Here is a 13,288-nt window from a genome sequence, read left to right as displayed (position 1 = left end):
GAGCGGAGCCGTGTGTGTGCGATGTGTACGGAGCAGAGCCGTGTGTGTACGAGGTGTACGGAGCGGAGCCGAGTGTGTACGAGGTGTACGAAGCGGAGCCGTGTGTGTACGAGGTGTACGGAGCGGAGCCGTGTGTGTACGAGGTGTACGGAGCGGAGCCGTGTGTGTGCGATGTGTACGGAGCGGAGCCGTGTGTGTACGAGGTGTACGGAGCAGAACCACGTGTGTACGAGGAGTACGGAGCAGAGCCACGTGTGTACGAGGTGTACGGAGCGGAGCCGTGTGTGTACGAGGTGTACGGAGCGGAGCCGTGTGTGTACGATGTGTACGGAGCGGAGCCGTGTGTGTACGAGGTGTACGGAGCAGAGCCGTGTGTGTACGAGGTGTACGGAGCGGAGCCGTGTGTGTGCGAGGTGTACGGAGCAGAGCCGTGTGTGTACGAGGTGTACGGAGCAGAACCGTGTGTGTACGGGGTGTACGGAAGGTTATCTGTTGCAGACCCCTACCTTTAGAGCACTCAAGACTGGCTCTAGGGAGTTATAAATTGCTGCGTTCGCAGATGACATGTTACTGATCGTATCAAACCCTAAACAAGTCCTAGGTTCACTTTATACAAGACGTGGAAGTAATGGGTGACTTATCGGGTTATACTAGTAGCTGGGATAAAACAGAGGTAATGATGCTACGAGCCCCCCCTCCCCCCCGGCCCATTGTGGGCATCGAGTTCTCCCTGTCAGTGGACTACCTGCTCTTTACAATATCTGGGAGTGAATGTGACGAGGCTCCCGGCCAGATTATATAATGCTAATATCAAACTGTATAGCGACAATTTACAATCCACTCTGGTTACATGGAGAAGCTTCAGTTTCTCGTATCTGGGTAGAGAGAACCTAATTAACACGACAGAATTTCCACCTCTTCTCTATCTTTTTCACAAGGGAAAAAAAGAGGAAATCTTTCAGCTCACCTTACTCTTTGAAGATCTATTGCTCGGATGCTGCAATGCCGAACAGGGATATATGGAAAAATAGAAAAAATATCCAGCAACCGATCTTCTAAAAATCCAGATCCTTTATTTTCAAATTGTTAAAATAGTAGAAATGGCAGTACAATAAAGCCAGAGAGCCATAATGTCGAAAAACAGACGCGTTTCGGAAAGTTTTAGTCCTTAACACTAGAAGTCCCAGAAATTTCGAGCTCCATAGGGTTCCAATGGTAGAAATGTTAAATGACCCCTCTCTGGGACTTCTAGGGTTAATCTTTGTTTCTGACATGAGACTCGTGCTACATGGCGTTTTACGTCATTTCCTCAGGGTCATGTGTGATGGAAACACCAATACGAATTGATTCTATGATCACCATGAAGCACCTGAGTAAAGGTATATTTGATAAAAAGAAGAAGAAAACAAAAATATAAAACAACATAGTATACAAATGACAAAAGGGAGAGAACACACCGTCTTATAAGGACATACGGTACCGACCAAAAGTTTGGACACACTCAAAGAGTTTTCTTTATTTTCATGACTCTAAAAATTGTAGAGTCACATTGAAGACATCAAAACTATGAATTAACACATGTGGAATGAAATACTTAAAAAAGTTTGAAACAACTGAAAATATGTCTTATATTCTAGGTTCTTCACAGTAGCCACCTTTTGCTTTGATTACTACTTTGCACACTCTTGGCATTCTCTTGATGAGCTTCAAGAGGAAGTCACAGGAAATGGTTTTCCAACAGTCTTGAAGGAGTTCCCAGAGATGCTTAGCACTTGTTGGCAATTTTGCCTTCACTCTGCGGTCCAGCTCACCCCAAACCATCTCAATTAGGTTCAGGTCTTGGGACTGTGGAGACCAGGTCATCTGGCGTAGCATCCCATCACTCTCCTTCTTAGTCAAATAGCCCTTACACAGCCTGGAGGTGTGTTTGGGGTCATTGTTCTGTCGAAAAATAAATGATGGTCCAACTATACGCAAGCCGGATGGAATAGCACGCCGCTGCAAGATGCTGTGGTAGCCATGTTGGTTCTGTATGCCTTCATTTTTGAATAAATCCCCAACAGTGTCACCAGCAAAGCACCCCCACACCATCACACCTCCTCCTCCATGCTTCATAGTGGGAACCAGGCATGTAGAGTCCATCCGTTCACCTTTTCTACAAAGACACAGTGGTTGGATCCAAAGATCTCAAATTTGGACTCATCAGACTAAAGCACAGATTTCCACTGGTCTAATGTCCATTCCTTGTGTTCTTTAGCCCAAACAAGTCTCTTCTGCTTGTTGCCTGTCCTTAGCAGTGGTTTTCTAGCAGCTATTTTACCATAAAAGCCTACTGCACAAAGTCTCCTCTTAACAGTTGTTCTAGAGATAAGAAGGTGTGTCCAAACTTTTGGTCTGTACTATAAATGGTTAATGATTCTGAGGAAAAAGATTTATTCATTGTAATGAAATAACAAGTCCTGTTTTATATTTAACCCTTGTGGACTTCTGCTTTGCAAAATGAACATCCACCAAGCCTCCCAATTTAGGTGTTTTCTTTGGTGGTCTCCACTACGTGGAGATGGAAAAACTTTCTCGATAGCTTGGACCGAAAAAGAACTTACATCTCTATGGTGGACAATTGAAAAGTGCTTAGAAGCGGTTGAACATTTAGCTGTTAGTTTGTTACGTGCATCTGAGAGATGCCGACGCATGCGTATTTTTGAGGGGACAGCTTGTGCAGCCTGTGTATTGAAGGTTGCAACTAGTGCATGTGATTAAATATATTACGAACGCGGTGTTACAATTTATATAGTGTTTTATCTGATAGTTTTTTTGAGTTACTGAGGACTGGAAGATTTTTCCAGGCGCTGCATAATTGCAGCACATGCATACCGTGTGGCCACATTTAAAAAAAAAAAAAAGGTCGCGTGTAACCAAGTTTTTCTTTTGATAAATTGGTGCAAAAAAGACTTGGGGAGAGAAAGTCTCCTTATGTGGGAGCTTTTTTAGCTATGAATCTGACATCTTGGTAGAGAATAATTTTCAATTTAGGGTCTTGGCATAGAATGGGTACATTTCTTTTGATAAGATTGGTAATCAATGTGAATTGAGCGCTATATGCTGTGGAAAAAAACACCCCACTATTGCCAGTATTAGACTTTTTAGGATTTATTATTTTCTCTTTCAAGATGTCATATCTGGTCATTTTATCCACCCTGCCAGCAGCTTTTTGGATCATCCAATTGGGATAATTGTTATCTTTTAATCTGGATTCCAGTAAGTTTTTTTCCTTCATAAATATATTAGATGAGGACGAATTCCTTTTTAATCTGATCATTTCTCCTAAGTAGATATTTTCAATTACTTTTTTCTTATGGCAAGTATTAGCTAATATTAATGTGTTACCCGAAAGTTCCTTACGAAATGGAGAAAATTGGATGATGTTATCTTCATTAATGTGTACTGTGACATCTAAAAATTCAATAGAGTTTTTTTGAGCTTTATGTGTGAAGCGTAAGTTCATATCATTGTCGTTGATGTAAGTGACAAAATCAGAGATAGAATCGTAGTCCTCATCCCAAATAAAGAGCAGGTCGTCAATGTAACAACCTAGCCACTTGATATGGGACGAGAAGGGATTCAAATTTGAAAAGAATTCTTCCTCGCATGCTCCCATGAAAATATTTGTAATGGAGGGGTAGAAGCCCGCCCCCATCGATGCTCCTCTTTTTTGGAGGAAAAAAGTGTTATTAAAACTGAAGTAATTTCTTGTCAGAAGGAAATCAACTGCTTTGCACAAAAAGCTTTGTACTGGTATGTCACACTTAATATATTTGGCCAGATGTAAAGATAATTTTTGTAAGGCCAAGTGGTGAGGAATAGAGGGGTAAAGACTAACCACATCACAGGTTAATAAGACACAGTTTTTGGGCATTTTTTACCATCTAGCGACTGTATAACATGTTTTATGTCTCTAATATATCCCGGTAAATCTTTAACCAAGGGCTGGAGATGGAAGTCCACCCAAGAGCTGAGTTTTTCTCCCAGAATCCCAATGCCCACCACAATGGAGCGCATAGGGGGAGGGAAAATTTGTTTGTGGGCTTTTGGGAGGGAATGAAAAATGGGAAACACTAGAAAATTGACAAATAAATCGTCCACAGTTTTTTGAGAAACCCCCCCCCCCTTTACTCCTTCTTGCAATAATGTACTCAATTCATTTTGAAATTTCTTAGTGGGATTAAAACTCAGCTCTTGATACACTTCTACATCACTCAGCATGGACACATTTAATTTATTGTATAAGCCTGCATTCATAAGGACAACCGCCCTCCCTTGTCTGCTTGCCTGACTAATAAGTCAGGATTGCTTTTTAGACTGGAGAAGATTGCTTTTTGTTCCACATGGCTTATATTATATTTAGTAGATTGACAAGATTTTTTGAGATGCTGTAGTTCCTCTTCTAAAATTTCTTGAAAAATGTCCAAAACCGGAGGTCTGGAATTGACAGGGTAGAAGTATGGATTTTTTGTTTTCAAAAAATTAGTAAGGATAGAATCTTGTATAATGGAATCGCTGGAGAGATGTTTGAGATCTCACAGGCTGCATTGTTCTTGGAAGCTTCCAAAGTGTGCTGAATTAGTGTCTGCACGGGTTTCCAGGGTGCTGTCATTTTCTGAGTCCACCTCAAAGTAATGGCAGCGTAAGGTAAGTAAAGGCCACGTCACACTAAGCAACATCGCTAGCAACATCGCTGCAGAGGCACAACTTTTGTGACGTAACAGCGATGTTGCTAGTGATGTCGCTGTGTGTGACATCCAGCAACAATCTGGCCCCTGCTGTAAGGTTGCTGGTTGTTGCTGAATATCCTGGACCGTTTTTTAGTTGTTGCTCTCCCGCTGTGAAGCACACATCGCTGTGTGTGACAGCGAGACAGCAACAACTGAATGTGCAGGGAGCAGGAGCCGGCTTCTGCGGACACTGGTAACCACGGTAAACATCGGGTAACCAAGAAGCCCTGTCCTTGGTTACCCGATATTTACCTTCGTTATCAGCGTCCGCCACTCTCACACTGTCAGTGCCGGCTCCTGCTCCCTGCACGTGTAGCAGAGTACACATCAGGTAATTAACCCGATGTGTACTGTGGTTAGGAGAGCAGGGAGCCAGCGCTAAGCGGTGTGCTCTCACACTGTCAGTGCCGGCTCCCTGCTCTCTGCACACGTAGCTGGAGTACACATCGGGTAATTAACCCGATGTGTACTCTGGCTAGGAGAGCAGGGAGCCAGCGCTAAGCGGTGTGCGCTGGTAACCAAGGTAAATATCGGGTTGGTTACCCGATATTTACCTTAGTTAACAAGCGCAGCATGCTTCCACGTCGCTGCTGGCTGGGGGCTGGTCACTTGCTGGTGAGATCTGCCTGTATGACAGCTCACCAGCAACCCGTGTAGTGACACTCCAGCGATCCCTGCCAGGTCAGGTTGCTGGTGGGATCGCTGAAGCGTTGCTTAGGTCTGAATGTGTGACATCTCACCAGCGACCTCCTAGCAACTTACCAGCGATCCCTATCAGGTTGTATCGTTGTTGGGATCGCTGGTAAGTTGTTTAGTGTGACGGTACCTTTAGTGAACAAATCTGTTTATGTCCAACAAGGTATTATAACGATCAAAGTCTTTTGTAGGGGCAAATGATAATCCTTTAGATAAGACTTTTAGTTGTGCCTCCGAAACAATATAACTTGAGAGGTTGATTACTTGCGGGGCTTGAGTGTTCTCTGTCTGAACGAATAGGGTTTTACTTTTCTGGTGTTTTCTTCCTCCTCGCCTAATCCTCCTGCGTTTTTTGAAATTGGAGGAGGGGGAGTATTACATGTTGCTGGCTTATCTGGCAAATTTCTGTTAAAAAATGTACGGTTTCTAGAGGAATTTCCACTATTAAAGTGACGTTTGGTGGAAAACTAAGAAGAATTATCCGATGAACTATCATGGGAAATATCCAAAGTTGTTTCTGTATCAGAGAAAACAGCTTTTCTTTGGTCCCACTTTGATCTCTTATCTCCTTTGTATTTTAAGGCTAGGTTCACACACTACGTTTTTTTGACGCTGCGTTTTTGTGCGTTTTTTTACGGCAAAAAACGCACAAAACGCACCCGCGTCAAAAAAACTCGGCAAAAAACGCACGCGTTTAGCCGCGATTTGGTGCGTGTTTTTGCTGCGTTTTTGCTCACTGCATCTTTATGTGTTTTTTATCAGTAAACAATGCCATTAAAGATTGTTGAAAAAAAAAAAAAAAAGGTCTGATGTCATTTCCTTCTTCAATATGTTCTTCATTCTCCACTAGTGTATGCAATAGAGCAGACAGCTGCAGAACTACAAGGCTCAGCATGCTCCATACAGGACTGTATGCTGGAGGGAGAGGCAGAGGAAGCAGAACTACAAGGCTCAGCATACTCCATCCAATAGTGTATGCAGGAGAGCAGACAGCAGCTGCAGAACTACAAGTCTCAGCATCCTCCATCCAGGACTGTATGCAGGAGTTTTTTGCCCCCCAAAAAAATGACGTGGGCTTCGCCATATTTTTGTATGCTAGCCGGGTACAGCAGGCAGGTACGGGCTGCCCCCAACCCCCAACTGCCTATTTGTACCCGGCTGGGAACCAAAAATATAGGGAAGCCCTTTTTTTTTTATTATTTCATGAATTTCATGAAATAATTTAAAAAAAAAAATGAAGTCAGCTTCGCCCAATTTTTTAGTCCAGCCGGGTACAACTAGGCAGCTGGGGATTGGAATCCACAGTGCAGGGTGCCCATGCTTTCTGGGCACCCCCGCTGTGAATTGCAGTCCCGCAGCCACCCCAGAAAATGGTGCTTTCATAGAAGCGCCATCTTCTGGCGCTGTATCCAACTCTTCCAGCTGCCCTGATGCTGGGTGGCTCGCTGGGTAATAATGGGGTTAGGGCTAGCTGTATAGCTGGCCCTAAGCCCGAAATTCATGGTGTCACGCCAATATTAGACATGGCCACCATGAATTTCTAGTAAAGATAAAAAAAAATACAACACACAGAAAAATATTTTTATTAGAAATAAAACACAACACAATTAGTGACTCCATCTTTATTGAAATAAAGCAACTCCCCTCTGCAGTAATCCTGGGTCAGGGTCCCGCGCCGTCCAATCCGGATCCAATATCATCTGATCGGTTTGCTGGAAGGCAAAGCGATCAGATGATGTGTCAGGTTCTAGGGGCTGAAGCACATCACACATCAGCTGATGCATCGGTGCAAAAAAAAATACTTATGTGCTGATTACCGGCAGCTCCTGGAGCGATGGGGCGGGAGTCTGATCCCGTCCGATCGCTGCAGCAGCTGCCGGTAATCAGGGATGAAGTCTCCTGACGCATCCGCTGATAGCTTAAACCGGCCGGGCGCCCGCGTCACCGCGATACTTACGATCACCTGATGCGTCAGGTGACTGCATCAGGTGATCTATCACCAGGTCCTGCATCTATCGGAGGTGTCCCGGCCGTCTGCACACACCCAGAGCGGCGATACCGTGAGAGGAGATGGGAGCGGGCATGGCACCGGGACCCTGCAGACAGGTGAGTATAACTTTTTTTTTTTTTTTACTGTTCACTTTTGTTTTCGCAGCCGCTTCCACCTCCTGCCCATACATGGCGCCGCACGGCAGCATACATGCACAGGACCGGAGGTGGACGCGGCAGTGACGGTACCGGGAGGATTCACGCTTCTGTGTTTACTGACAGAAGGAATCCTCTTCCTGTACATGTCACTTTACTACCCACCTCCTGCGTTTATAGCTGCGTTTTTGGTCTTAGAAACGCACCAAAACGCAGCTATTTGCGTTTCTCATTGCGTCTTTCAACATCCTATTGCACTCAATGGATGAAAAGCGCAGTGAAAAACGCAGGAATAATTGACATGCTGCGTTTTTGTGGCACCACAAAAACGCAGCTGAAAAAAAACGCTGTGTGCAGACAGCAAAAATGAAAACTCATAGACTTTGCTGGGGAAGCAAAGTCATGCAGTTTTATGAGCAAAAACGCACTCGAAAACTGCACAAAAACGCCGCGAAAAACGCACTGTGTGAACGTACCCTAAGATGGGCTTAGGACTGATAGGTCCTCTTTTCTGCCAAAAATAGACTTCATCTCAGGAATAGTCATTTTGATCTCTTTCAAATTGAGATTTTTTTCACTGAATCAATGTAGTTCTCCAGATCTTTTATTTTTTTTATACATACAGCTATGCCAGTGTTTGTACTCTTTAAGCTGTGTATATTTGGCCATAGATGTTTTGCGCTCTTCAATATCTTTTTTTATATTGCATAAGGAGTTTTTTTCTCTTCTACAATTAAGCACATAAGTTGGAAAGAACAGTCATTCAGTATGTCAAACCATTTTTTTGGAGAACTGCTTAGAATAATTCGTGGTGGGTAGTTTTTTTAACCGAAGTCCTCTGGGTATCATCCATTTGTCCAGGTAGGACTGAATAGTGGTTAAATCCCACCACATTTTAATTTCTTTTGAGAGCAGTTTTTCCAATTGGAACATGTCTTGATCTTGTTCACCCAAGGTGTTGTCATCAGAACATGTTTGGGATAAAAATATTTTAGCTGCAAGAGCTTTGCGATTATTTTCCTCAACAGATGGATTAACATCCTGGGGAGTGCTCTGAGTCGGATGGTCCATAATCATCGAGATGAGAAAAAGGAGTATATGAGACATATAGAAACCATAAATCACAGTTCTAGTTTGTAAAAAACTTCTTATAAATTGTTTTTCAAAAATTGTTTAAAAAATTATGTCAAAAAGGTGTTACCATGTAGGGGTAGGGAGCACAAAGGCAAATATAATCTCAAAAGAAATTAAAATGTTGCGGGATTTAACCACTATTCAGTCCTACCTGAACAAACGGATGATACCCAGAGGACTTCGGTTAAAATAACTACCCACCACGACTTATTCTAAGCAGTTCTCCAAAAAATGGTTTGACATATTGAATGAGTGTTCTTTCCAACTTATGCGCTTAATTGTAGAAGAGAAAAAAACTCATTACACAATATAAAAAAAGATATTGAAGAGCGCAAAACATCTATGGCCAAATATACACAGCTTAAAGAGTACAATGACTGGCATAGCTGTATGTATAAAAAAATAAAAGATCTGAAGAACTACATTGTTTCAGTGAAAAAAAATCCAAATTTGAATGAGATCAAAATGACTATTCCTGAGATGAAGTCTATTTTTGGCAGAAAAGAGGACCTATCAGTCCTAAGCCCATCTTAAAATACAAAGGAGATAAGAGATCACAGTGGGACCAAAGAAAAGCTGTTTTCTCTGATACAGAAACAACTTTGGATACTTCCCACGATAGTTCATCGGATAATTCTTCTCAGTTTTCCACCAAATGTCACTTTAATAGTGGAAATTCCTCTAGAAACCGTACATTTTACAACATAAATTTGCCAGATAAGCCATCAACATCTAATACTCCCCCTCCTCCAATTTCAAAAAACGCAGGAGGATTAAGCAAGGAGGAAGAAAACACCAGAAAAATAAAACGCTATTCGTTCAGACAGAGAACACCCAAGCCCCACAAACAATCAATCTCTCAAGTTAATATTGTTTCGGGGGTCTAAAAGTCTTATCTAAAGGATTATCATTTGCTTCTACAAAAGACTTTGATCTTTATAATACCTTGTTGGACATAAACAGATTTGTTCACTTACTTACCTTACGCTGCCATTACTTTGAGGTGGACTCACAAAAAGACAGCACCCTGGAAACCCGTGCAGACACTAATTCAGCACACATTGGAAGCTTCCAAGAACAATGCAGCCTGTGAGATCTCAAACGTCTTTCCAGCGATTCCATTATACAAGATTCTAACCTTACTAATTTTTTCAAAACAAAAAATCCATACTTCTACCTTGTCAATTCCAGACCTCCGGTTATGGACATTTTTCAAGAAATTTTAGAAGAGGAACTACAGCATCTCAAAAAATCTTGTCAATCTACTAAATATAATATAAGCCATGTGGAACAAAAAGCAATCTTCTCCAGTCTAAAAAGCAATCCTGACTTATTAGTCAGGCAAGCAGACAAGGGAGGGCGGTTGTCCTTATGAATGCAGGCTTATACAATAAATTAAATTTGTCCATGCTGAGTGATGTAGAAGTGTATCAAGAGATGAGTTTTAATCCCACTAAGAAATTTCAAAATGAATTGAGTACATTATTACAAGAAGGAGTAAAGGGGGGTGTTTTTTCTCAAAAAACTGTGGACGATTTGTCAATTTTCTAGTGTTTCCCATCTTTCATTCCCTCCCAAAAGCCCACAAACAAATTTTCCCTCCCCCTATGCGCCCCATTGTGGTGGGCATTGGGAGTCTGGGAGAAAAACTCAGCTCTTGGGTGGACTTGCATCTCCAGCCCTTGGTTAAAGATTTACCAGGATATATTAGAGACATGAAACATGTTATATAGTCATTAGATGGTAAACAAATGCCAAAAAACTGTGTCTTATTAACCTGTGATGTGGTTAGTCTTTACCCCTCTATTCCTCACCACTTGGCCTTACAAAGATTATCTTTATATCTGGCCAAATATTGTAAGTATGACATACCAGTACAAACCTTTTTGTGCAAAGCAGTTGATTTCGTTCGGACTAGAAATTCTTTCACTTTTAATAACACGTTTTTCCTCCAAAAAAGGGGAGCATCGATGGGGGCGGGCTTCTACCCCTCCATCACAAATATTTTCATGGGAGCATGCGAGGAAGAATTCATCTTTTCAAATTTGAATCCCTTCTCGTCCCATATCAAGTGGCTAGGTCGTTACATTGACGACCTGCTCTTGATATGGGATGAGGACTACGATTCTATCTCTGATTTTGTCACTTACATCAACGACAATGATTTGAACTTACGCTTCCCACATAAAGCTCAAAAAAACTCTATTGAATTTTTAGATGTCACAGTACACATTAATGAAGATAACATCATCCAATTTTCTCCATTTCGTAAGGAACTTTCGGGTAACACATTAATATTAGCTAATACTTGCCATAAGAAAAAAGTAATTGAAAATATCTACTTAGGAGAAATGATCAGATTAAAAAGGAATTCGTCCTCATCTAATATATTTATGAAAGAAAAAGACTTACTGGAATCCAGATTAAAAGATAACAATTATCCAAATTGGATGATCCAAAAAGCTGCTGGCAGGGTGGATAAAATAACCAGATCTGACATCTTGAAAGAGAAAATAATAAATCCTAAAAATTCTAATACTGGCAATAGTGGGGTGTTTTTTTCCACAGCATATAGCGCTCAATTCACATTGATTACCAATCTTATCAAAAGAAATGTACCCATTCTATGCCAAGACCCTAAATTGAAAATTATTCTCTACCAAGATGTCAGATTCATAGCTAAAAAAGCTCCCACATTGGGAGACTTCCTCTCCCCAAGTCTTTTTTGCACCAATTTATCAAAAGAAAAACTTGGTTACACGCGACCTTTTTTTTTTTTTTAAATGTGGCCACACGGTATGCATGTGCTGCAATTATGCAGCGCCTGGAAAAATCTTTCAGTCCTCAGTAACTCAAAAAAACTATCAGATAAAACACTATATAAATTGCAACCCCATGTTCGTAATATATTTAATCACATGCACTAGTTGCAACCTTCAATACACAGGCTGCACAAGCTGTCCCCTCAAAAATCGAATACGTCGGCATCTCTCAGATGCACGTAATAAACTAACAGCTAAATGTTCAACAGCTTCTAAGCACTTTTCAATTGTCCACCATAGAGATGTAAGTTCTTTTTCGGTCCAAGCTATCGAGAAAGTTTTTCCATCTCCACGTAGTGGAGACCACAAAAGAAAACACCTAAATCGGGAGGCTTGGTGGATGTTCATTTTGCAAAGCAGAAGTCCACAAGGGTTAAATATAAAACAGGACTTGTTATTTCATTACAATGAATAACTCTTTTTCCTCAGAATCATTAACCATGTACAGTACAGACCAAAAGTTTGGACATACCTTCTCATCTCTAGAACAACTATTAAGAGGAGACTTTGTGCAGCGGGCCTTCATGGTAAAATAGCTGGTAGGAAACCACTGCTAAGGACAGGCAACAAGCAGAAGAGACTTGTTTGGGCTAAAGAACACAAGGAATGGACATTAGACCAGTGGAAATCTGTGCTTTAGTCTGATGAGTCCAAATTTGAGATCTTTGGATCCAACCACCATGTCTTTGTAGAAAAGGTGAACGAATGGACTCTACATGCCTGGTTCCCACCGTGAAGCATGGAGGAGGAGGTGTGATGGTGTGGGGGTGCTTTGCTGGTGACACTGTTGAGGATTTATTCAAAATTGAAGGCATACAGAACTAGCATGGCTACCACAGCATTTTGCAGCGACGTGCTATTCCATCCGGTTTGCGTTTAGTTGGACCATCATTTATTTTTCAACAGGACAATGACCCCAAACACACCTACAGGCTGTGTAAGGGCTATTTGACTAAGAAGGAGAGTGATGGGGTGCTACGCCAGATGACCTGGTCTCCACAGTCACCAGACCCAATCGAGATGGTTTGGGGTGAGCTGGACCGCAGAGAGAGTGAAGGCAAAAGGGCCAACAAGTGCTAAGCATCTCTGGGAACTCCTTCAAGACTGTTGGAAGACCATTTCCGGTGACTACCTCTTGAAGCTCATCAAGAGAATGCAAAGAGTGTGCAAAGTAGTAATGAAAGCAAAAGGTGGCTACTTTGAAGAACCTAGAATATAAGACATATTTTCAGTTGTTTCACACTTTTTTAAGTATTTCATTCCACATGTTTTAATTCATGGTTTTGATGTCTTCAATGTGAATCTACAATTTTTAGAGTCATGAAAATAAAGAAAACTCTTTGAATGAGAAGTGTGTCCAAACTTTTGGTCTGTACTGTATGTCTTTATAAGACGGCGTGTTCTCTCCCTTTTGTCATTTGTATGCTATGTTGTTTAATATTTTTGTTTTCTTCTTTTTATCAAATATACCTTTTACTCAGGTGCTTCATGGCGATCATAGAATTAATTCGTATTGGAGTTTCCATCACACATGACCCTGAGGAAATTACATAAAACGCCATATAGCACAAGTCTCATGTCAGAAACAAATGATTAAGGACTAAAACTTTCCGAAACGCGTCTGTTTTTCGACATTATGGCTATCTGGCTTTATTGTACTGCCAATTCTACTATTTTAACAATTTGAAAATAAAGGATCTGGATTTTTAGAAGATCGGT

General features: G+C 41.6%; 1 protein-coding gene across 1 annotated transcript in view; it reads right to left on the bottom strand.

Moving 5' to 3' along the window:
• Positions 1-8,690, bottom strand: part of LOC142259203 (uncharacterized) — a 37,558-nt gene extending 28,868 nt beyond the window's left edge. The window contains exons 1-2 of the mRNA XM_075331697.1: positions 8,391-8,690; positions 3,347-3,598 (exon numbers count right to left, since the gene is read on the bottom strand). Of these exons, the coding sequence (XP_075187812.1) occupies positions 3,347-3,598; positions 8,391-8,690 (552 nt within the window). The remainder of the gene's footprint in view (positions 1-3,346; positions 3,599-8,390) is intronic.
• Positions 8,691-13,288: the final 4,598 nt, after the last annotated feature.

This window comes from Anomaloglossus baeobatrachus (assembly GCF_048569485.1).
Source record: "Anomaloglossus baeobatrachus isolate aAnoBae1 chromosome 5 unlocalized genomic scaffold, aAnoBae1.hap1 SUPER_5_unloc_30, whole genome shotgun sequence".
NCBI lineage: Eukaryota > Metazoa > Chordata > Amphibia > Anura > Aromobatidae > Anomaloglossus > Anomaloglossus baeobatrachus.
This window is presented reverse-complemented; position numbering and strand designations above follow the sequence as displayed.